At 38.3% G+C, this 25,172-nt stretch overlaps 1 protein-coding gene across 1 annotated transcript in view; it reads right to left on the bottom strand.

Moving 5' to 3' along the window:
• LOC134317836 (ERC protein 2) overlaps positions 1-25,172 on the bottom strand; it is a 278,737-nt gene that overhangs the window by 226,715 nt on the left and 26,850 nt on the right. Inside the window, exons 4-5 of the mRNA XM_062998556.1 lie at positions 14,169-14,324; positions 2,264-2,431 (exon numbers count right to left, since the gene is read on the bottom strand). Coding sequence (XP_062854626.1) covers positions 2,264-2,431; positions 14,169-14,324 — 324 coding nt within the window. The remainder of the gene's footprint in view (positions 1-2,263; positions 2,432-14,168; positions 14,325-25,172) is intronic.

Genomic DNA, 25,172 nt, shown 5'->3' with positions numbered 1-25,172 from the left:
CACAATTGCTCTTTTTAAAAAGCTGAGACTGCATCAAACCACAGTAAGAGCAATTAAATATCAAATTGATTGGATTTTGTGAATTCTAAACACATTAAAGGCAAAGAGAAAAAGTTTTTAAAAAGTCACACAGGGGTGGTACAGTGGCTCGGTGGGTAGCACTGTTGTCATGATTCCCAGGTGGATCGTTCTAGGTTATTTTTGTGTGAAGTTTGCATATTCACCCCATGTTGTGTGGGTTTCCTCTGGGTGCTCTGGTTTCCTTCTACATTAAAAAGACATTCAGTCAGGTTAATTGAAGCTTGGTGTAAAATTGCCCTATGTGTGTGTGTGTGTGTGTGTGTGTGTGTGTGTGTGTGTGTGTGTGTGTGTGTGTGTGTGTGTGTGTGTGTGTGTTTGTGCGTGTATGTGTGTGTGTGTTCAACCCCCAAAAGGATTGGTGACCTATCTGGGGTGTTTTCTGCCTTTTGCCCAGTGAATCGTACCCACCGCCACCCTGAACAGGATAAAGCAGTGGTTAAACAGACAATGAATGAATTACAAAGATGTCAAACATTTTACAATAAGTAGGGGAAGCGATTGTTTATATAAGAATCTTTAAAATAATCTACCAAAGGCTCAGTTTTTGCAGGCAAGACATATGCATCCATTAGGATTACATATTTTCACAGGAAATCCATGGCTATTTTAGTAAGGTAACGCCAGGCACATTTTGCATGCACAACAACAGCATAGCTTCACAGACACAGAAAGTGTGTGCCTGCCTACAGTCAAGATAAGTTTAAATTTTTAATAAGTGTAGGAAAGGTGATATAACACAGTGATAAACATGCTCTGGTGTGTTGCAGGCATCACATTTTACATTTCTTTTCATTTACAGACTAAAATTTAGTTAATAAGTAAAAAAAAAATGGAAATCAAGCACAGATATGTTTATCTTACAATGTAGTAAAATTAAGCAAAAGTACTGAGTGAAAAAAATCTTGAGTAAAGTCCATTTTTTAAATCATTCCCAAGTACAGTATCTAACCCCAAATGTATATATCATAGGTTCACTAGGATGAAATTCATAGTATCAACCAAAGCATTTCTATGCAAAGCTTCATCACATGTGAATCTCCATGATTCATCAGGAGAGGAACATCTGAGATCAGTCAGTGTGTTAACGGCATGCTAAATTTTAATAAGCTGTCACATCAATTACTCATATACTAAGTACATGTGTTACAACTGGTTTCAAGCAATCACTTTTTCCAAAAAGGCCATAAAAATCACACAAGCATGTTACTAAATTTGCCTGAAGTAGCTGAGAATGATTAATAGAGCTGTTGGCTGCCCAGCCACTGGCAAATGGCACCGCTGCTAAAAAGCTGTAAGGAGAACCACTGCTTGAGTGATATATAAGGGCTTTAAGACTTTTGAAACGGTAAATCACAAGAATATCAAAGCACAATCTTTTTTTTTTTACAAACTGATTAGCAGCTCTACTATAAATAGCAGCTCTGTGTGTTTGATTAAGCCCTATGATTTCAATCATTTAGATTTCTAGAATGATGACAATAATAGATTTGAGAGCAAATGAGTTGGATTCAAGCATTAAAAAGGACAAATTGATCCATCTGGACCTAACTATCACAGTAAACTACCAATTACTGTAGTAAAATGTTTCTTTTTAGTTCTGTAAGTTTATATCAGTACAGATAAACAAACAAAAAAATTACAAGCTGTTGGTTTATATATTTGATCTCAACTGTCCTGTAAAGATGTGGCCAAACATATTGAAAATTTAGAATAACAAAAAACTGCAGTACAAATTTTTTTTCATGCCATTTTTATTTGTTTTATTATTTTAAATAATGTGTTTATTAAGGTTGTATTAATTTACTTTTACTTTTAAAGGATGACTACTGATGGTAATTTTTTCCTTGCATTTTTAATTTTTGCACCTTTCCCTACTGAATCCCAATTTTAATGTAATTTCCCCAATCAAGCCATTGTTGCAGCGTTAAGGAGGTTATACTCCATCTTGCCTTCCATCCCTCGAACAAGGTCAATTGTATCTGTCGAGCACATGACCAGGCTAGTGCTGCCACTCAGACTTTAAATTCACTAGGAGCAAAGTAAAAGAAGAATACGGGTGAACATCTAGGTGTATGTGGAGAACATGCAAAACTCCTGATAGATAAAGTAAGGATCAAACACAGGACCTAGAACCCAGAAACCTGTCTGCCCCCCTGACACACACTCAAACACACACACAAACCTCGGTCTGTAGAATATTGTCTCTTTGCTCTTTTGCTGTAAGGGACTCCTTCAGGACTTCAATGTGCTGCTTACAGTCTGAATTCTGATTGGTCAGAGTCTCCAGCTGAGTCTGCAGTGCCAACATCTCCGACTCCTTCTTTGTTAACTCTGCCTTCAGCTGATCAATCTATAGAAACAAATTACAAACAGTCTTTTCACCAGCATAGTAAAACTCTGAAAGACTAAAAAAAGTTTTAAAATAAGAATTATAAGTTACACTATATGGACAAAAGAATGGGGTCACCCCTCCTAATTATAAAATTCAGTTAATAAATAATATAAAATCAATTATATTCTTCCAACATTGTGGTAACAGTTATGACTAAGCCCCTGTGCTAGATTTATAAGCTTCAGTGGCCTAAACAGAGCCCTGACCCCAACACTAAACACTATTAGAATACATTAAAACATCAACTGCAAGCCAGTCCTAACTAATGCTCGTTTGACTAAATGAGCACTAATTCACAGACATAATTTATAAGAAGCTCTCATAAAACCTTAAAAATGCAGCTCTTGGACAGCTCATCAGGGCTTGTTCCCATGAGCCCTTTATTTCAGAGAAAACTTCAAAACCGGTGAATAGCATTTAAACTATTATTATGCATTTATTGATATGTCAACATTATGTGCTGCAAATATTTTATAATGCCTGATTTAAAAAAAAAAAAGACTCCAGCTATTTCATAAACCTCCAAGGAGAGTTAATGGCACTGTAGTAATTTGTTCTGAGAGTATCTGAAATGGACCATCACACAGTGGAAATGTGTATTGTGGTTGGACGAATCAGTATTTCAGATCTATTTTAAAAGAAATGGGTGTTGTGTGCTAAATCCAGTTTGGTGTCACCTGCACTCTAATGCAATGCTCACTTCAGAAATGGTAGCTGGTTATCAGTATAACTAACATCAGATAGTTTACTTGCTAAAAAGTTCGCTAGTATTTAAACACTCACGTATCTTGTATGTACATTCATTTACTATTTTATAATCTGCACCTACCATACATGAATTTTGTGGGTATACAATTACTGATTGTAGCTCATCTGTAGCTCTATACATTTTGTCACTACCCTATTTACCAAAGAGACGCTTATAGGACCCCCTACTGACCAAATGTTATTTGGGTAGTGGACTGTTCTCAACACTGCAATGACACACATGGAAGTACCATGGTTGTGTGTGTTGTACTGGCATGAGTATATCAGGTGCAGCAGTTCTGTTGAGATTTTTCAACACCTCAGTTTCAGTGCTGTGAAGATAATATTGCTCCAAACAAAAATACAAAACTGATAAACTAATAAGGACTCAAGAAAGATAAACATACATGAGTACATAAAAAAATAAGTGCTGACTTTAACCCTCATAGAGTTAATATGGGGCCAGTAAGGTATAACAGTATTTAAAAATCCCAACAACACTGACAAATATTGTGTTCTCACAAAGATTGTCTGTATATTGGGTGAAGCTTATAAAACAATCAATAAATGAACATACTGTATAGCTGTAGATAACATGTAAGTAATTTGCTCTGTGACTGTAGTTGCCCTCAACTTGTAGCAAAGTTAGATAGCTTGCTGCCAAACTAAAGTGGATGTATTATAGTGGCCACAGGTTTTATAAAGATGCATTTGTGCATCCATGGGAGGTGTAATGGTGAACAGTAAGTAAACATAATTGTTTTTTTCAAAGCAGCCTTAGTCTTGCATGCAGGCAATCAGCGTGTATTCAAAAACCTAGTGAGCTCACTACATAGACAGCATTTTACATCATCCTACGCGCGCTCCCGAGAAAAAGGCTGTATGAATTTTTTAGATGCTTTAAAATGCTCTCTAGTAATGCACCTTAAATCTGAACGGTATTTTGCTTAAATAACGAGCAAGCATTCGATGCTGCCTTAGCGGTGAAGGCAATCCCAGCATTCAGTGCGGCACAACTTTTCTCACAGAAAAATGATAAATATGGCGGCCAAATGCGGAGCAATGAACAAAGTTATTTTCAAATGTAAATTAATTATAATTGATATTTAATTTGTATAAACGTGCAAAAGTGTAATTTATTTGCAAATTCGGGCTTGTCAGCAAATTTAACAATTTCCGGTACACAGAAGGAGATGTTAGTTGACATGCTAGTGCGTTGTGCCACTTCATCCCATAGGTTTGAATGCCATGAGGCTAACTGTGTTAGCTTAATAAGCAAAAACTTATTTTCTGGAATCGCTGTTTAAGTAGTGCATTTGAATAACCTAACTTATAAGTCGATGACTTATTAGAATCCTATCTACTTAGGCAGCTGCCTATTGCAGGCAGGCCAGTCAAGCACACAGACGTCATTCTGATGGCAGCATGTGTCTCTTAAAAATCCAATTATATGCCTACTCATCAATGTAGTCAAATTGCACCTTTGACTGATTACAGTCTAAATCGCCATCTCATAATTGATAATGGTTTTCTGATGTACTCGCAAGTACACATGGCTGTATTTATCACAGTAGCATGACAATTTCTTATGCAGTGCCATCTGAGAGCTCAAAGGTCATGCATATTTAACAGTACAGTAGTTTCCGGCTTTGCTCTACACAGACTGAGATCCGTTTTGGACTGCAATGCTCTCCTGAAGTTTGAATGCTCCCACGACCCATGACCCAGACTGATCCTTTGGTGGATCCTCCTTTTATACCCAATCATGATTCCCTCACCTCCAACAAATTCACTTGCTTATTATGTATAGAGTTGCATAGGGTTTTGGATTAGTAATCTAAAGTTTGCTGGTACAAGCCCCACTACAGCCAGGTTGCCATTGTTGGGCCCTTAAGCAAGGCCCTTAACCTGCAAATGCTTGAATTGAATTCAGTCACAATTGGATAAAAGCGTCTGCTAAATGCTATAAATGTGAATGTAAGTTCCTATGTTGCCAAAAAACAGATGGGGCTGTGGTAAGGTTAACTCTGCACTATTAACCCTTTGGAGAAAAAACTAAATCTATATATTTGTAATGTAGTTCAGTGTAATGTAGCGGTGCCTTAATATTAAACTACAACTACAAACTGACATGCCAGGTATGTTAAACAGACCACGAATAAGAAAAATAAATTGAGAGTACTTTCATTAGGTTCGAAATCTTCTGATGTTGAGGGAGCAGGTATGTTTGGTCAAGCAAACCAGTGGTCACCTGTGGAGATGCCAGACAGAAAGATGAGCTAAACATATCCTAAAAGACAAAGAACACAAATAGTATCTTTTAATGTCAGCACTTCCTAGTACAATTGATTGGGTCAAGGTACACCATGTGGCTTTTGGAAAGGCTTTTTTGGGTTGTGTCTGTGAGATTTTGTGTGAATTTAATTAAAATTTAATTTCTTCCATTTCCAAAAAAAAAAAAAACTTTGGTTCTAACAGGTTTCAGCAGATTCGTGTTCTTTGACTGTTGTTTACTAATACTTGAGAAATGAAATGTTTACTATGGAAGCACTTCTGTAAGTCGCTCTGGATAAGAGCGTCTGCTAAATGCAGAAAATGTAAATGTAAATGTAAAAATGTGAGGTCAGAAACTGACGTTGCCCTGGAAGGCATGGCTTACAAGCAACATTCCAATTCACCCTATAGATGTTCGATGTCTCTCTGCAGCCCTTTAGAGGTCCTTCACATTAAACCAAGATGTCAGACTGGAACAGAAACAAGCCCTCCTCAAACTGTTCTCACAAAGGGTAGTCAATGATTCTAGAAACGTTAGCAATGGGTGTGGCTGAAACACGTACATTCAATTCAAAGAGGAGTTATTGTACTGTTGGCTATATAGTGTATAAAGTACACTATATGAAAATAATTATAAAAATTAAGACCTGTAAACATTTTTTAATTTATTTTAGTAGTTTGTCCCAAGAGTCTTCTATACAGCCATACATGTGACCAGTTTACATAAACTTTAACGCACTTCAAACTATTTCTACTAGGGATGAGCATTTTGTTATCATTTGCTCAACCCTTGGATTGATCATCAAGTCTCTGCAATATTTTTAACCAGCCGCTGTTCAATGTAATGTGTGAATGCACAGTGCTTAAGAAATAAGACGTATTTTACTTCTCCTGATTTTTCATAATTGTTACACATTCCTTACACTAAATGGTTTAAAGATTTAATGGTTTAATCTGGTGGCTTATGTCTTCATGTCCATCTGTTTGTTACACAAACTTTTACCCAACTAAACATGTGGACATCACCACTTCTACTTTTTTTTTACATACACCTACTTTATGCCGCCATAAGGATTCATAGTGTTTCCAATATATAACCAACCAAACCTGATGGTTCAGACACATTTATTTTACACCCACAATTTATCAATTGTAAAGTTAATGTAAAAATGGCTGATTGCATGTTTAAATAAATGTGACTAATGAGCCTGTACTAATCTGATGTACGCTTTCCCTGTTGCAGAACACATGAACTCAGATGGATGTTTTGGTTGTCATTTCACACCGGCTCAGTCGCCGCCCATTCCCTCCAAGTCGTCCTTGTGTTCAACTTCCTCAGCTGTTCCCCATGTGTCCCATGACTAGTCTGTGTGGATAGTAACCCTGGTGTTTTGTTCCCTTTGTCGGCCATTAATGATATCTCTGATGTTTTTGCTCTGACTCACACATGGTCTGATGGTTTGATCTGTTGGTGCTCTTCTTTTTTTAGTTCTTGTATATTCTATCTTGTACTTTCTATCTTATACTCCATTGTTCTAGGATCCTTCAGATTTTTGTTCTCTCCCTTTTCTTTAGGTCTGTCTAGTTGGCCTTTTAGCATAGTTTAGCATAGGGTCTAGCATTTAATGTTTTTCTTGTTAAGTAGTTACCATAAGCTAAGCATTAGCATACTGTAGGGTCATATTCTTCTCAGTTTAGAATTTAGCAGAGTTAGCAGTGTGTACTGATTTGTGTACTTTATCGTATGGTTTAGCTTTTCTTGATTAATTTATCTTACATCTAGCATTAGCTTTGGTTTAGGTTTGGGTTAACATGTAAGTTGTCTCCTGCTTTCGTAGTTTTCCTGTTGGGCCTCCAGTGGCTCGGTGGGTAGCACTGACACCTCACTGCGAGAAGGTCCTGGGTTTAAAGTTGTGTAAGTTTGGTAAATCCTAATGATCAAATAAAACATAGTTCACCTCTCTGTGTATACATGTGGTTTCTTGTGTAGTTTTTGGTGTTGTTTAGTTATTTAATTTGGTACTTATTACACTAAGAACCTTTCCTCTGCAGAAATAAGTTAAGACATGAGTAATCAGGAACTACTTGACATGTATTTGGCCCTCAAGGAGTGGTGTCACTGCCTAGAGGGGGCTCTCCATCCATTTGTGGTATTCACCATCTATAAGAATGGCTGGAATACATTAAGAAATCCCAAAGCCTCACCAAGCCACATGTTCTTTCTTTATCAACCGGTTCCAGTTCATAATTTCCTATAAACCTAAGTCCAAGAATGGCAAAACAGACACCCTGTCTCATCTACATCATCCTGTTTCTGTTTCCCAGTCTGCATCCTCATGCCCCATTATCCAGCCAACCTGCTTGGTTGCTTCAGTACTCAGGATATTGACAGGGATAGAGTCAAAGCAGCAGCAGGTGACCCCAGATCCGGTAACATTCTCACAAAGAAGGTGTACGTCTTACACATCAAGAAATAAGCTAAGTATTGGACCCATAGTTCTTTAGCCCCAAGCAAACCCAGGATTAACAAAGACCTGCCAACTCCAGCCAGGAAGTACTGGTGGCCAACCTTACATTCAGATGTACAAAAAATGTTTCTTTCAGGCTGAAAGTTTGTTCCAACATGTCTTCTATCACTATAAACTTTTAAAACAAAGCATCTCTAATCGAAGCCCATGCTGCTGGAGAGTGCCATCAGCTGACAGAAAACCCAAGCAGATCGTCATTGCAGGTAAGCTTCAGAATACCAGCAAGCAGAGAGAGTGCTTGTCAACAAAACTATTCAAATCAGACTACTATCAAAGAAACATTCCCATTGATTCACAGGACCATTCCAAATTATTCGGTGCATCAACAGGGTGACGTGTACAATTCAGTTACCATCACACTTCTCTGAATGAATCTCTCCTTTATTTTTGTGTTTCTTCTCAGGTCTACATTTCATGAACTCCTGCAGAAAGCCCTCCCTAAAGAAATTCCACCACCTACCTTCCTAGTAGATGGAGCACCCGAACTCATGAACTTCTGAACTTCCTGTTTAATCTTGGCTGTGCCTCGGCTGGTTGATATAGTAGCATTTGAATTATATTATTATTGAATCTATCTATTAACATTAATACCTAAGCACCTTATGTTAAATAGTAGTACTGGACTAAGGATCAGAAGGTTGCTGGCTTTTGCCCTAACACTACTGCTGCTCTGTCCTTAAGCAAGGAACTTAAGTGTTATGAAGAGAGGCTTTAGGACCCAAAGATGCAGAGAAAAATTATATTTATTTACAATAAATAATAATTCTTTAGAACACAAATGATAATATTTAAACAAAAACGGAAACTGGCAAAACAGAAAACGATTCGGGAAAGCCCGAACGGAGCCGCTGGCTTGCTGGCAACTGAAAAAGAGAAAAAGAACAGAACAAAACACAAATGAAACAGTCTGCCTATGCGAGGCGCGAACCCGGGTCGCTCGCTCACAAAGCGAATGCGTATCTCACCACACTACACCATGGCTGAGACTAACACTGCCCCTATGCCTTATAAGGAGCGTTTAAGAAAAGCGAAACCCCGGACACTGTCCGAGGAAATCGCGCAGAAAAAGGTAAACGCCTTTTAAAGCGTGAATAATCGGCTGTGTCACCAGCAAGGCGCTGGGAAGGAGCCGATCTACATGAAGGAAAGAAAAGAGGGGAGGCGCGGATTCGAACCGGGGTTGTGCCGTTGGTAATGCGGCGTTCAAACCGCTGAGCCAAACTGGCGCAGACGAACCCAGAATCCGCTTAGTGCCTTAAAGGGCTGCGGTAGTTGGAGCGAAGCGTCTAGCGTTAGCCCGATGCTACTCACGTTAGCCGGGCGCCTAGCGACGCTGAAAACAAACCGCAGCTCGCGGGCTGCACCAATCGCACCGTCTTTCCCTATAAAGAGAAATAAAACCCTCAATACCTCGACCTTGCGATCTACACACCCTTGCGCCCTTTTAGCGCCTGGGGTAACCGAACTGGCCCTGAAAAGGGTACGGGCTGGTGCAGTGCAGCATAGCCCAAAGAACAAAGAACAAAAGGTGCGACGCCTGCAGTCTGGCGACGCCCCCTTAAATAGGGAGCTTGCAGCTGCAGGTCGTTCGCCCTAATCAGCTGGCCTCCTATTTGAGGCCATGCTGTTCCTTGTTCTGTAATGCCTGCAACGCTGGGAACTGGTGTTACGTTCACCAGGCGTCGCAGGCACCCTAACATTAAGCAAGTAGAACACCAACTGAGTAAATCTATTTTGGAAAACTGGTACTTAATCTCTTGGTATAGTTTCAGAGAATCAATGCTAAAGCACAATGAATCTGATCTAGTCACTCATAGTGGCTCAACACACAAGAAATATTTTGTCCTGTAATGTCCATATCTTCCATACACACATTAGCCAGCAGAGGGGGACGGGCAGGATGAAAAAGTCTACTTCTTTCCCACTTACACATTAAAGCATTCTCTTTACCTCATTAAATGTTAATTGCTACACCATGGGTCTAATGAGACCCAGAGACTTAACTCTGAACTGGGTCTTCTGATTTTCTGACCGAGTCCTTGAGTTTCCTGCTTGCTTCCTTGCTAGCGCTCTTCTGCCCAGGTTTCTGGGAGCTCGGTCTGGGAGATGAGTCAAGCTTTCTGGTTTATGTAGCTGGGAACCTTTCTGATCCTGAGTTTTGCTGTGGCTGGAGTGGCAGCTTTCTGAGTTCTTTAGCATTCCTGTCTAGTTCTTCTGGTGTGGTGCAACTCACCAAGAATTAAGTAGCTAGTGGAGTTGCACCAAAGCAATATTTTTCTTTCCTCTGAGCCTTTATTTCCCGTGTTTCCTGGCAATCACGTTTTATTGAGTGCAGTGTTTATGCTTCTGTGGCATTGTTGCCTGTCTTTTTTAAAAATCCCAATCTAATAGTGTCTTAGTCCTCTCTTCTGCAGCAGAATTTTCTACAAAAGAAGATTTTTCATAGGCTGCTAAAGTAGACTTTTTCCACTGAAACAAGAAAGGTAAGAACACATTTTATCTCACTTTTTTTCCTCCCCTGCATTTAATATGTCAAGAGGGTGTGTTTCAGATTGGGGTCAGAAGTGTGTGTGATGTCTCATGAAGGATTATGACACCCCAGGTTGGTCCTTATCAAAAGGCCATTGTAAACATACACATAGAGGCCATAGAAAGGCGACTGGGTTGTCAGGAAACAGCTGAAACTCAACCTACCAGCCTTATCTGCTCCTAAGTCTTTGATTTCCCATAGCTCCTCAGTGCCCTGGCCCCAAACGTTGAAAGCAAAGGGCCCCTGACTGACGTAATGGATAGAGGAATGTCAGGTATAAATTAGAGTGATAGGAAAGGATTAATGAATGTGTTCAGGACAAAGTGAATATGTAGGGTTGTATCATCATTTTTCATTGCTTTTTATTTGCCAGTGTACACAGAGTAAGCATGATGCTGTGCATGAGAAAGTAGTTTTATTTTCTTCCATCATCAGTTAATAAAATTTCCTTCCAAAGAAGCATCTTCAAGAACAAAGATTACAAAAAGAGTACAGAAAATTCAGGAAAAACTATTTTTAATTAAACACAGGACGAAAAGTGTAATACAAGGGCGTCCCAAAAGTATTATGACACAATCTTTATGAAACCAGACTGCTAGATAAATAAATCATTATGACATTCAGGCTATGTAATTCAGGCTATGTTCATGTAATTTAATACACTATTCTGGAAGGTCACATTCTCAAGTACTAAAGGTCACCAGCGAAGAAGTCCTGTCATCTGATATTGATCAGGTAAGCCAACACCCGCACAGCACACTGCAACTAGGAGTTCATTTCTGACATCGTCCAATCATTCATTATCTGTTATTAGTTATGTGTATGTGTAATCATATTCAGCTTCCAGTATTTTATTTTGTTCATCAAATAGAGATTTGTTTCGCTCTTCATATCCATACAGAAAGGTACCAATTTTGAGTAAAACTTATGTATTTAGACGCCTGTCTATAAGCTGGTTGGATATACCATTACAAAAACAAATGGTATTAAAATAGTGTGATTTATATGTGATCTTTTCAGCTATTACAACACTCCTCTGAGAAGGCGTCTCACAAGACTTTGAGAATTTGTGACCATTCAAAGCAAAAGAGCATTTTTGTGCAGGCCACTAGAGTTTTTTACTTCTTCTTATCTTTACAGATCTTGCTTTGTGCACAGAGATACAGTAATGCTGGGACAGGAAAGGGTCTTCCCTAAACTGTTGCTTCAAAGTTGGAAACAGAATCTCCTTTATATAATTGATTTATAACATGTGTTAGCAATTGTTGTGGCTAAAACACTTTAGTTATTTTGTCTATATAGTGTTTAAGCCTAAGACTACTACCCAATGTGTGTGTGTGTGTGTGTGTGTGTGTGTGTGTGCGCACGCGTGTGTGTGAAAAATCCACTCCAAAACTTAAGATCATTCTACGTTGTCAGTTCCTGAAATAAAGAAATAGATTCTATTTAGGTCCAGCTACCAGCTATTTGAGTATACATGTTAAGGAAATGACAGCGTAGAGTTTATAAAACCAGCCTACATGGACAAAAAGATTTTTGGTGGGCATCTCAGACTCATGACTTTAAAGCTCAGCTCTGCTACCAGCACTCGTTCATTGGGTTGGATGCTGGAGAGATTTCTCACAAATAATGCAAAGCCTCTGTCTGCACAGAGACGGGGGATAATGGAGATCAGTGTATGACTCTCAGTATGTAAGACCCATAAGAACCAGCCTCACACAGGTGAAAAAATGCAGTCGGCAACTGCACACTTGTTGGAGGGTAAAGGTCAGCAGCAGTAGAGAGGAGGCAAAATAAAATTGTGTAATTGGATATGACTAAATTAAAAGGAAAATTGGGATAAAATGCAAAAATAAGTAGATTTTTGTACATTGCATTCCAAATGTACGGACATTATTATGATACTGCCCCCCCCCCCCCCATGTGTCCATTGAAATTAAGCCCTTTAATCTAAACATAAGTGGCAGACAATTATGTTGAACAAATAGACCTGTCTTACAGTTGAATTTTTAAATTCATCCCAACTAAGTTAATTTGGGATTAAAGCCAGGCTCTCTGCAGGCTGTTAGAGTTCTCCAACAACTAAGTTGTCAAACTATGTCTTTATGAGACCCAGCCATGCTAAAACATGAAGTTTATATAATTGTTTTTGTTTACCTGATTTCAAAACCTGAAATACCCAAAGTTTATCATTACAAGTATGTCTACATAATTTGGACTGTATAGTGTTTATGTTAATGTAATCACTCTACAATACTGGCCAAGTTAACCAATGTTATTTATTTAAAATACATTGTTGTGTTTTATGTGTTGGTTGAAGGTAACTGCACCTTTAGTAACTGCACCTAATATTTTCCTTTAAATGGGAAGGCTCACTGCGATGCTATTATTCTGACTAATCATCTGATTTCTAGCATGATAGGGGTGGTTTCTTCCAGGATTACAATATTTCCATTAACAGGACACTTGGGTTTAAATTAGGACATTAGATTTGTTGTTTTAACAATGGTACAATAACCACATGTAATTCCTTCTGAGGAAATGTATATGCATCTAAAACAGCTACTATAGGCTAAAGTGGCAAGTATTTAAGGAGTATTTAAGGAGAGGTCAAAAACAAAAAAATGACTGGAAGGCCAAAACAACTTTCAAAATCTGAAAAGTTCATCAGAGTTTCCTCATCTGGTGATTTTATTGGGAAAAAAGAAGCTTCTTCCAAAGAAGCTTGATCAGGAATGGTCTTTTGGAAGGATAGTAAAAGAAAACCACTTTTACAGAAGGGGAAAAGGGTGAAAATGCTAAGATATGCTAAAGCTAACAAAGATTGAAATGATGATCAGTAGAAAAGAGTATTAAGTGACAAATCCAAGTTTAAAATTTTTTAACTTCGACAATATGTGAGAAAAAGAGTTGGAGAGAGATGAGAAAAGATGAGTGCTTGTGGCCTTCAGTAAAACATGGTGGTCTATGTTGCTGACTGTCTGAATTAATGGAATCATGGATGCTGAAAAGTACAAACAGATTTCAATCCACCATGTCATTCCTTCTGGAAAGCACCTGATTGGGAATGGTTTAATTTGTTAGCATGGTAACAATCCCAAGCACAAAATCATATTTGGAGAGAAAAACAGCTGATAAAACCTCCACAGAGTTTAGACCTAATTATTATAGAGGCAGTATGAGATCACCTAGACAAAAACGGAAATAAAAGACATCCTAAATCTAAAGAAGAACTCTGGGAAAATGCTTAAAGAAGTTTGGTATAATATACTAGAACATTACTTCAGGACAGTTTCCCCAAAAGAGTTCAAGATGAGCTTAGTAACAAGTGAGGTCACACTAAAGACTTTTGCCCGTAAAAGCCACTTTGTTCTGAAAATTGTTTTTGTTTTAAATTCTTTGTTCACATTTCCTGTATTTTTGTTTGTATCTTAGAAAACGGACCAAAAAGAAAAGGTTATTAAAACTTTGCTAATTAGTAGCCCAATATATGTAGCACAGAGAGAGAGAAAGAGTGTTGTGTCACTACTTATCAATCTTCATTTATAATGTATATATCATGTATATACTTATGGGTCTCTGCAGTGCAGGGTCTTGGTGTGTGGTAAGCTCTAACCTTGGCCTTCATGAACTTGGAGTGGTTCTTGTAAACATCAATCTGCTTGAGTCTCTCCTCTCCGTCAACCACATTTAACATGCTGCTGCTCTTCAGCATCTGGATTTCATCCTCCAAGGCATGAAGGTTCCGTTCCAGTGAGGAGATTTTAGTATCCTGTGCAGCATATGTGCAAAAATTGTGCATCAGTGACACAAACTGAGAAGCACATACTGTATTTGTGAGAAAACAGAGAATCTCAAAAGAAGCGATTCTGAAAAGGACAGTTGCAAGAAGGTCATGGAGACACAGAGCTTTTAATAATAATGAGGACACAGCTTAGTCTGATACAGAATCAAAAACTGTAGTCAATATAGTTTCGTTTTTACCCCATAAAGTTGGCTATCCGCACACTACATAGCCAATGTATTGTATGAGAACACCTTTTCAGCATGTGCTGGAATATATATATTCCACTTGAGGATGCCCCACAGGTGCTCAATTGGGTTTAGTCCATCACCTTTACCTTCAGCTTTCTCAGCAAGGCAGTTGTCATCTTGGAGGTGTGTTTGTGGTCGTTATCGTGTTGGAAAACTGCCATGCGGTCCAGTTTTCGAAGGGAAGGAATCATGCTCTGCTTCAGAATGTCAAAGTACATGTTGGAATTCATGTTTCCCTCAATGAACCGCAGCTCCCCAGTGCCGGCAACACCCATGCAGCCCAAGACCATGATGCTACCACCACCATGCTTGACTGTAGGCAAGAGACAGTTGTCTTGGTACTCCTCACCAGGGCGCCGCCACACATGCTGGACACCATCTTGGTCTCGTCAGACCACAGTGCATTCCAGTAATCCATGTTCTTGGACTGCTTGTCTTCAGCAAGATGTTTGTGGGCTCACCTTCCGTCTGGGATGACGACCATGCAGACCGAGTTGATGCAGTGTGCGGCGTATGGTCTGAGCACTGACAGGCTGACCTCCCACTTCTTTAACCTCTGCAGCAATGCTGGCAGCACTCGTGTCTATTTTTTAAAGCCAACCTCTGGATATGACGCTGAACACGTGGACTCAACTTCTTTGGTCGACCCTGGCAAAGCCTGTTCCGAGTGGAACCTGTCCTGGAAAACCGCTGTATGACCTTGGCCACCGTGCTGTAGCTCAGTTTCAGGGTGTTAGCAATCTTCTTATAGCCTAGGCCATCTTTGTGGAGAGCAACAATTCTATTTATCACATCCTCAGAGAGTTCTTTGCCATGAGGTGCCATGTTGAATATCCAGTGGCCAGTATGAGAGAATTGTACCCAAAACACCAAATTTAACAGCCCTGCTCCCCATTCACACCTGGGACCTTTACACATGACACCAGGGAGGGACAACGACACATTTGGGCACAATTTGGACATGTTCACTGTGGGGTGTACACACAATTTAGACATTAATGGCTGTGTGTTGAGTTATTTTCAGAAGACAGTAAATCTACACTGCTATACAAGCTGTACACTGACTAAGTTATATCCAAGTTTCATTTCTATAGAGTTGTCCCATGAAAAGATATAATAAAATATTTGCAGAAATGTGAGGGGTGCACTCACTTTTGTGAGATACTGTATGTATATATATATATATATATATACATATATATATATATATATATATATATATATATATATACTGTATATATATGTGCCTATTTACTTATTCATTATTCTACCACATCACACCAAATTAACCACCACCTTTTTTGTCTTCACATGATGCCCCTGAACATTGTTTCATGTCACACAGCATTGTACTGTATCATTGTCTTGTTCTTGTCCTAATCTTTTTTCCCCCAATTTTTATCCCCCAGTCTAGTCGTGTCCAATTACCCTGAATGCGTCCTCTATACTGATTCAACCCTTCACCGCTGACTGAGGACGCCTCTCAACGACACATTTGGGCACAATTTGGACATGTTCACTGTGGGGTGTACACACAATTTAGACATTAATGGCTGTGTGTTGAGTTATTTTCAGAAGACAGTAAATCTACACTGCTATACAAGCTGTACACTGACTAAGTTATATCCAAGTTTCATTTCTATAGAGTTGTCCCATGAAAAGATATAATAAAATATTTGCAGAAATGTGAGGGGTGCACTCACTTTTGTGAGATACTGTATGTATATATATATATATATATATACATATATATATATATATATATATATATATATATACTGTATATATATGTGCCTATTTACTTATTCATTATTCTACCACATCACACCAAATTAACCACCACCTTTTTTGTCTTCACATGATGCCCCTGAACATTGTTTCATGTCACACAGCATTGTACTGTATCATTGTCTTGTTCTTGTTCTTGTCCTAATCTTTTTTCCCCCAATTTTTATCCCCCAGTCTAGTCGTGTCCAATTACCCTGAATATACTGTATATACTATTACCCTATACTATACCTCTATACTGATTCAACCCTTCACCGCTGACTGAGGACGCCTCTCAACTGACTTGCGCCCCCTCCAGTACGCACGGTCAGTACAGATAGTGCATTTTTCACCTGCATGAGTCGAGTTCATACACTTGACGGGCACCGTGCATGGAGGGCCACACCCCCATAAGCATTATTCCTCAGCCCTGTGCAGGCGCCATCAGTCAGCCAGCAGGGGCTGCAGTTGCACCAGTTATGAGGACCTATTATCCGACTTTCTTACCCTCTAATCCCTGAACAACAGCCAATCGTTGTTCATACAGCCGCCCAGCCTAGTCGGAAAGGCAGAGCTGAGATTCGATACGATGTATTCGAAACCCCAACTCTGGTGAGCTAGTATACTTTACCGCTGCGCCACCTGAGCGGCTGTTCTTGTCCTAATCTTTAATCTTTAAGTTAATCTTGTTATAGTAGCACTTCTTAGTGGTGTATATATTTTTTCTTGCATCCCTTGGTTTTCATAGTTTACATTAGCTTTAGGTTCATATAGCTCAGTGTTGATGTGTGTACAAATATCGTTACAGTGGCAAACCTGTTGTTGGTGGTGGTTTTTCGTAGTGTTTGTATTTTTGTAAATGTACATATACTCACTATAAATAAACCCTGCATTAGTGTTTGACTTATCCATTTCTCTCAGTCCCCAGTAATAGTTACCAAAAATCCAGGACTGATTAACTAAACCTAAGACAAATTACTGTTCAACCGTAATTGACACTGGTTTAATGTAAAACATGTTATTTTTTAAATAAAAAAGCTATTCTACTAAGCATTAAGTCACTTATAATTTGAGCCCAACTGCTGTGCTGGCCAAGACTTTCCAGTCAAAGTGCTTTCCATGTAGGTATACATGAAAAAAATCAATGTAGTAATTAGTAAAGACATAATAACACATTTGTTTATGTATCATTGACAGACAGTTTGAGATAGCTTTGCGCTTAATTATAAAATCAGGAAAAAGACATACAGCACAGTAAATCAGCAAGACAGCTTTTTATAATTAAATAGGCTTTAGAAAGAAATCACAGCAAACAGCAAGACAGATAATGAGAAAAGAAAGACTTGAATGTCTTTGCTAAATGGTCTGAATTCAAGTAAAATAGTACTTAAGGCACTTAAGGGGCACAGTGGTAAATTGTGCCAGCCTACCGCTGCTGGGATTCAGGATTTGGCAATGTCTGGGAGAAGGGAGGTTTTGGCCAACATCCTGCAATGAATTGATGTCTTGTCCAGGGTGTGTTACTGCAGTGTGCAGTGTGAAAGGGAAACTGGACCCATTGCAACCCTGACCAGGATAAAGCAAAGGTAAACAAATATGTGTGCTCAGCTGGTGCAGACTATTATGCTAGCCCACCACCAGTGAGACCTGGGTTCAAATCTCAGTAATGCTGTGGGCTGGCCAGTCATCTACACAGACATGATCGGCTATGTCTGAAAGACTGGGGGGGTGGTATGGCAAAAATCCTTTGATGAAATGGAAAGCCAGAATTTCAGGCCTATTTCTGCCTTATGCTCAGTGTTTCTTGGTGGAATTAGACGCCGTGACCCTGGCCAGGATAAATAATTTAATTGATTTGATTAAAAATTAAATGAAAAGATGTGTACTATACCTGCCATATGACATCAGGATCAAAACAGAATTGTTGTGATGTGCTCTGGAACAAATTACACAACACACATATTTCAGAACACAGTCACATAAAGCAAACAAATCTAGAAACAAAGCAAAACATGTATTGTACAGTGGTGTTCAAAAAAATAGCAGTCCAACACCATTAACTTGATAAATCAAAGTTTTTAGTAGAAATGCTATTTCTTTATAGCAAATAATTTACTTGAAAGTGTAGTAGAGTAATGAAAACAAAACAAACCCAACAATTAGGACATGCATGCCGTTCATTCTGAGTAATCGAAGCATTGATTGAAAGGGGGTTGTTCAAAATAATAGCAGTGAGGAGTTCAATTGGTGAAGTCATTCATTCTGCAGAAGAATGAGTGTAAATTTTGGCCCTTATTTAAGGTAGGAGAGTGGCAAATGTTGCACATGTTGGTCATAGCGCATTTCCTTCTGAAATACTGGGTAAAATGGGTTGTTCCAGACATTGTTCTGATGAACAGCATACTTTTATTAAAAAGTTGATTTTAGAGGGAAAAAACATACAGAGAAGTGCAGCAAATGATAGGCTGCTCAGCTAAAATGATCTCAAATGCCTTAAAGTGACAACCAAAACCTGAAAGATGCAGAAGGAAGCGTGGAACTACTGTTTGAATGGATCAAAGAATAGCCAGAATGGCAAAGGTTCAGCCAGTGATCACCTCCAGAAAGATCAAGGAACATCTGCAGTTCCCAGTGAGTACAGAAGATGATTAAGTGAAGCCAATTTACCAGCAAGAACTCCTGCAAAGTCCCGTTGTTAAGATAAAGACGTGTCCTGAATGGGTTCAAATTTCCCAAAGAACACATTGACTGGTCCAAAGAGAAATGGCTCAACATTTTGTGGACTGGTGAAAGCAAAATTGTTGTTTTTGGGTCTAGTGGCCGTAGACAGTATGTCAGACGACCCTCGTGCACTGAATTCGAGCCAAAGTACACTGTGAAGACAGTAAAGCATGGTGGTACAAAACTATGATATGAGGATGTTTTTCATACCATGGTGTTACGTCTATTTATCACATACGAGGGATCATGGATCAGTTTAAATATATCAGAATACTTGAGGAGATCATGTTGCCCTATGTCGAAGAAGAAATGCCCTTAAAATGGGTGTTTTAACATGACAATGACCCAAAACATCTTGGTTACAGACAAACAAGATTGAGGTAATAGAGTGGCCAGCCTAATCTCCTGCCTTTAATCCCATAGAGAACTTGTGGGCTGAAATCTGAAACGTGTTTTTTTGAGGCAAAACCCAAAATTGCAGAAGAACTGTGGAATGTAGTGTAATCATCCTGGACTGGAATACCTGTTCAGAGGTGCCAGAAGTTGGTCGACTCCATGCAACACAGATCTTGGAAACAATTGTTATGCCACTAAATATTAGTTCAGTAATTTAAAGTAAAGTGAAACCTCAAACATTTTCAGTTTATAGATAATTTTTTTGAGTTTTTAAAGAAAAATGCTGGCACTGCTATTTTTTTGAACAGCCTAATATTCATTTTTCTTAACTTTCTGTAAAGGATTAACACAAACTGGCTAAATGTTGTTAATGTTTTGATTTAGAATTAAAAGTGTAGTATTTTCAGTGCATTTGCATTTATGGAAATAAAAGTTATTATAATGATTTTGTGCTTTATTCACTTTTTTAAAATCACTGCTATTTTTTTGAACACTACTGTAGTTGCACACTTTGTCTTCTCAAAAACTCACTAATTAAAGATGCTTGTGAATGTGTTTTTGCATGTAGCCACTTACTGGCTGGCAAGATGATTAAACATGTCTTCTGACAGATGTGTAAAACAGAAGAAAAAAAGCAAATGTGTGGAGGCACATTCCATTATATAAAAAATTTAAATAATTAACAATGGCAGCTCGGCAGTGGTGCGGCTTGAACCAGCAGCCTTCAAATTACTAGTACAGTACTCTAGCTACTACTGCTCTAATATATAACCTTAAAACATTCATTCAATAAAGAAATTTAAAACATGGCATTTTTATTTCTTACTTAGTATTTATATATGACTTTAGACTTCTTTGTGCCCATATAAATAGGGCTTATTTTATTGCATCCATCATCAGAATCAGAATTAGAATCAGATTTATTGGCCAAGTATGTGGATACACACAAGGAATTTGTTTCCGGCTGATGGTATCTCTCTAGTATTTATACAGTGTACAAGCAATGTATACATTAAACATTAAACACAAAAATATACAAACTATAAGACTTTATACAGGCAATATACAGATGTGTAATTTAGCAGCATGTGGAATATTTACTAGATCAAGCCATAAATATTACATTGGGGAAGTCTACAAAGCATTATACAAACCTCAGAAAGTGCATAATTGATCTGCACAAGTTAAAAATGTCACTTGAGCCACTTGAAGCAACTTTAGTTCAAGAGATCATATGTATACACACAAAAATTACAATCACCAAATACAATGTACATGGACAAGTGATCCTTTCATCATAACTAGAGGGAAATCACAAACTGTCACCTAATGCTAGGAGGATTTCAGAGATGTTCAAAGGTAATCCAACAAATTATAAAATATGGGTTTGCTAAGAATTAAAAGCTGTGGGAAAACACCTGTTACTGTTCACAGTCAAGTGAGTGTTACATCTGCAGAGGTTGCCATGCGAGAAAGAGTCCCTGCTCCAAAACTTTCACATTAAAGGTATAGACTAAAGATTGTCGCTGATTACATGTATTATCCTATGTTATAGAAAACACTGTACTGTCAAACATGGTCAAACCATCATCCAATTGTTTCTTCCAGTGGGCCAATAATCTAAAACATGCATTAAAATGGTTTTAGTTTTGCTTATAAGTGCCAGAAAACTAAAACCAAGCCAAGTAAAACTGAAGCCAGATAGAGTGGTCAAAGGTTTAATACATTTGACCCATCCTGACCAAGGTAATGCAGTGGTTAATGAATGAATGAAACATTTAATGTCTGGAACACATACAAAAAAGCTTTGGGACAGATTCATGTTTATGACTGTGGTACATTACCTTTCCTATTAATTAAACGTTTTAATCATTTGGGAACTGAGGATACTAATTGCTTGTATTAGGGCAAATTGCACCTCACCACTAAGTGTAGCCCTGCACCTGCAAGAATTGGATACAAAATACTTTACCAAGATAGATCAATACTGTGGCTGGAAAGCCACAAACAATAAGTGCAATGGGAAAATAAAAGAATAAAAAAAAAACCTGAACAAGCCGGGGATGGCAATGCACATAAAGGACAGCCACTCCATCAGCTAGCACAGTATGCACCCAGCAAGGATCCAAACATGGAACCTGCTCCAGAAAGGGCTGTCACACTGCCTCTGGAGGCACTTTTCCTGTCCAGGTTGTCTTATGACGGCTGAAAATCGCTGCAATGCAAGCTGTGTTTCTAGAGAAACGTAACAAGTGCCGGCATCTACACCAGCAGAAACCAGACCGGATCAAGTCTGGCATAATGGTTTCAAAGAAAAAGAACCAGTGCCAGCAGAGGAGCCAGCAACACTGTTACAATGAAACCATGATTAAATCCCTTCATCTGGAGCAAATTAACACCTAACGAGGCACAGGTGACTGCCAGTTAAGGGAAACCAGCATGTCAATCATCTGCACCTCCATGCCCACCTCCTCTGGCCAAAAATGCCATGGCATTTCCTAAAATGTGGTTTATATATTTTTAAAACTGATTAGATGTGATTACACATAAAAAACAAACTAATTAATAAATAAAAAATGCAATTAAAAAAAACCTTTAAGGGTACTATTTTTTCTGAACATTTTGTCTGCATTCCAGAGCAAACTAATGATCAATTTACATTAAACATTACTATTAATTATAGAAAACAAAATTAACTAAATAAAATTAAAATTGAATAAACAGTTTGGTATAATAGCCACAATTTATGATAAAGACATAGGTCTTACTGTAAAATCATCTCCCATAACAAACTCGTTTGAAGTTCTTATCTCTGACATAACCAATAAATGTTCATCTGATAAAACTAGTATGTTTAAACTGGTTACTGTTTATCGACCTCCTGGTCCTTACTCAGAATTTCTTAACGAATTTGCCGATTTTCTTTCTAGACTAGTCTTATCAACTAAGAAAGCTTTAATTGTTGGTGACTTTAATATTCATTATGAGGATAAGTGTAATCCACTCAAAATTGCGTTTGATTCTATTTTAGAGTCCTTAGACATCACCCAAAATGTAACAGGACCCACTCACCGCTGTAAACATACCTTAGATTTAATACTTACTTATGGTATAAACATAGACAACCTGGAAATTGTACCACAGAATGACTTAATTTCTGACCACTCCCTACTAATTTATGAAGTGTCCCTGTCCAATAATATACAGCAACCACATCGTTTTAAATGTAAGCGCACTATTACATCTGCAACTGCAGCAGCGTTCATAAACTGCCTACCAGAATTACCAAATATACCAGCATCAGAACCTAAAGAACTGGATCAGGCAACTCAAAACCTAGAAACCGTACTGCGCACAACCTTAGATAACGTAGCCCCACTCAAAACTAAACTGATTAGGGAGAAAAAACTTGCTCCTTGGTACAATGACCACACATGCGCACTTAAACAAGCAGCACGGAAATTAGAACGCAAGTGGCGTCACACTACACTGGAGGTGTATAAGATTGCTTGGAAAGATGCTCTAACTGAGTATAAACATGCACTTATAAAAGCTAAATCTTTATATTATTCGTCCCTAATAGAGAAAAATAAAAACAATCCCAGATTCCTTTTCGAGACAGTGTCCAAATTAACTAAAAACGTCAATGAAACTGAATCTAATATACCGCCTGACTGTACCAGCGATGATTTTTTAAAATTCTTTAATGACAAGATAGAAAAAATACGACTTCAGAGTCAAAGTGTGTCACTTGCCAATGTTAAGTATGGACTCACTCCGAGCAGCATTGGTGATAATAGTAACGAGTTAATCCAACTAAATTCCTTTAATCCAATCTCCCAAAATGAACTAACTATGTTGATTAAATCATCAAAGTCATCATCGTGTATACTCGATCCTGTTCCAACTCGTTTACTTAAAGATTTACTCCCAGCTATTGTAGAGCCCCTGCTTACATTAATCAATGCATCCCTTAGCCTTGGGTACGTACCTAAATTGTTTAAAAGTGCCGTTATTAAACCCCTGATTAAAAAACCTAATCTTGATCCACATGTACTAGCTAATTATAGGCCAATTTCAAACCTTCCTTTTGTCTCTAAAATATTAGAAAAAGTCGTTTCCAAACAGTTATGCTCTTATTTGAATGAAAATTGTATTCATGAAAAATTTCAATCAGGATTTAGACCCAATCATAGTACCGAAACCGCATTAATTAGAGTAGTTAACGAGTTGTTAATGTCTTCTGATAATGGATGTGTCTCTTTTCTTGTTCTATTAGATCTTAGCGCAGCGTTTGATACGGTCGATCATAACATTTTACTGGAGAGGCTAGAAAATACAGTAGGAGTTAAAGGACTCGCACTCTCTTGGTTTCAATCATATCTGACTGACCGCTCGCAATTTGTTTATGTAAATAATAAATGCTCGGAAACTACAAAAGTAAAGTGTGGTGTTCCACTGGGGTCGGTACTTGGACCGCTATTATTTACACTCTATATGCTTCCACTTGGTGAAATTATTCATAAACATGGCATAAAATTTCACTGCTATGCAGATGACACACAGCTGTATATATCAGCCAAACCAAATGATACTGGCACAATCAGTAAGATAGAAGATTGTGTAAACGACATAAAAAACTGGATGTCGTGTAATTTTCTTTTACTTAATTCAGATAAAACTGAGGTTTTACTTGTTGGCTCTAAAGCTGCAAGAGACAAGTTGTCTAACCTGGTGCTAAACCTAAACACTTTCTCTGTTACTCCCAGCCCAGATGTAAAAAACTTGGGTGTCACAATAGATTCAGATCTTTCCTTTGATACACACATTAATAATATTACTAGAGTTGCTTTCTATCATTTGCGTAATATCTCTAAAATAAGAAATATACTATCTGTTAATGACGCTGAAAAACTGATCCATGCGTTTATAACTTCTCGGTTAGATTATTGTAATGCTCTTCTAACTGGATGCTCTGGTAGATCCATAAACAAACTCCAGTTAGTTCAAAATGCAGCAGCTCGAGTGCTAACTAGAACTAAAAAATTTGATCATATCAGTCCTGTTCTATCATCTCTACACTGGCTGCCAGTTAAATTCCGCATTGATTACAAAATACTTTTACTAACCTATAAAGCGCTACATGGTCTGGCTCCACAGTATCTGAGTGAACTTATTAGCCCAGCGCGTCCACTTCGTTCACAAGATGCAGGGTTACTTATAGTTCCTAAAATTAAAAAGACCACAGCTGGTGGAAGAGCATTTTCTTACAAAGCTCCACAACTCTGGAATAATCTTCCTGCCTCTATTCGGGATTCGGACACAGTCTCAATGTTTAAGTCTAGACTGAAAACATATTTATTTTCTCAGGCTTTTGATTAGTATAGACAAAGGCGCAGAGCTTGGGGGTTCTTGGTCATAGAAACTTGTGGTGATCAGGGATGTTGGGTTGCTGTCGTTCTGCCTCTCTTGTCCAATCACTCCGGTTTGGGTAGGAGAGGTAGGCGCTGATGTCCTGTGAAAGCCTTCATGACCTTGTTACCTGCTCGCTCTCCCTTTTAGTTATGCTGTAATAATTAGGGCTGCCGGAGTCTAAAACTCTCTGTAAAACTGTTTTACTCAACTCGCATTGTACATTCTTTGTTGTTTTACTCCAAAGGGCGTTCTGATGGAAACCTGTTCACCCGCCGAGGTTAAGGAT

This window comes from Trichomycterus rosablanca, chromosome 7 (assembly GCF_030014385.1).
Source record: "Trichomycterus rosablanca isolate fTriRos1 chromosome 7, fTriRos1.hap1, whole genome shotgun sequence".
In the NCBI taxonomy this organism is placed as follows: domain Eukaryota; kingdom Metazoa; phylum Chordata; class Actinopteri; order Siluriformes; family Trichomycteridae; genus Trichomycterus; species Trichomycterus rosablanca.
The sequence above is the reverse complement of the archived record's forward strand: the minus strand, read 5'-3'. Positions and strand labels throughout refer to the sequence as shown.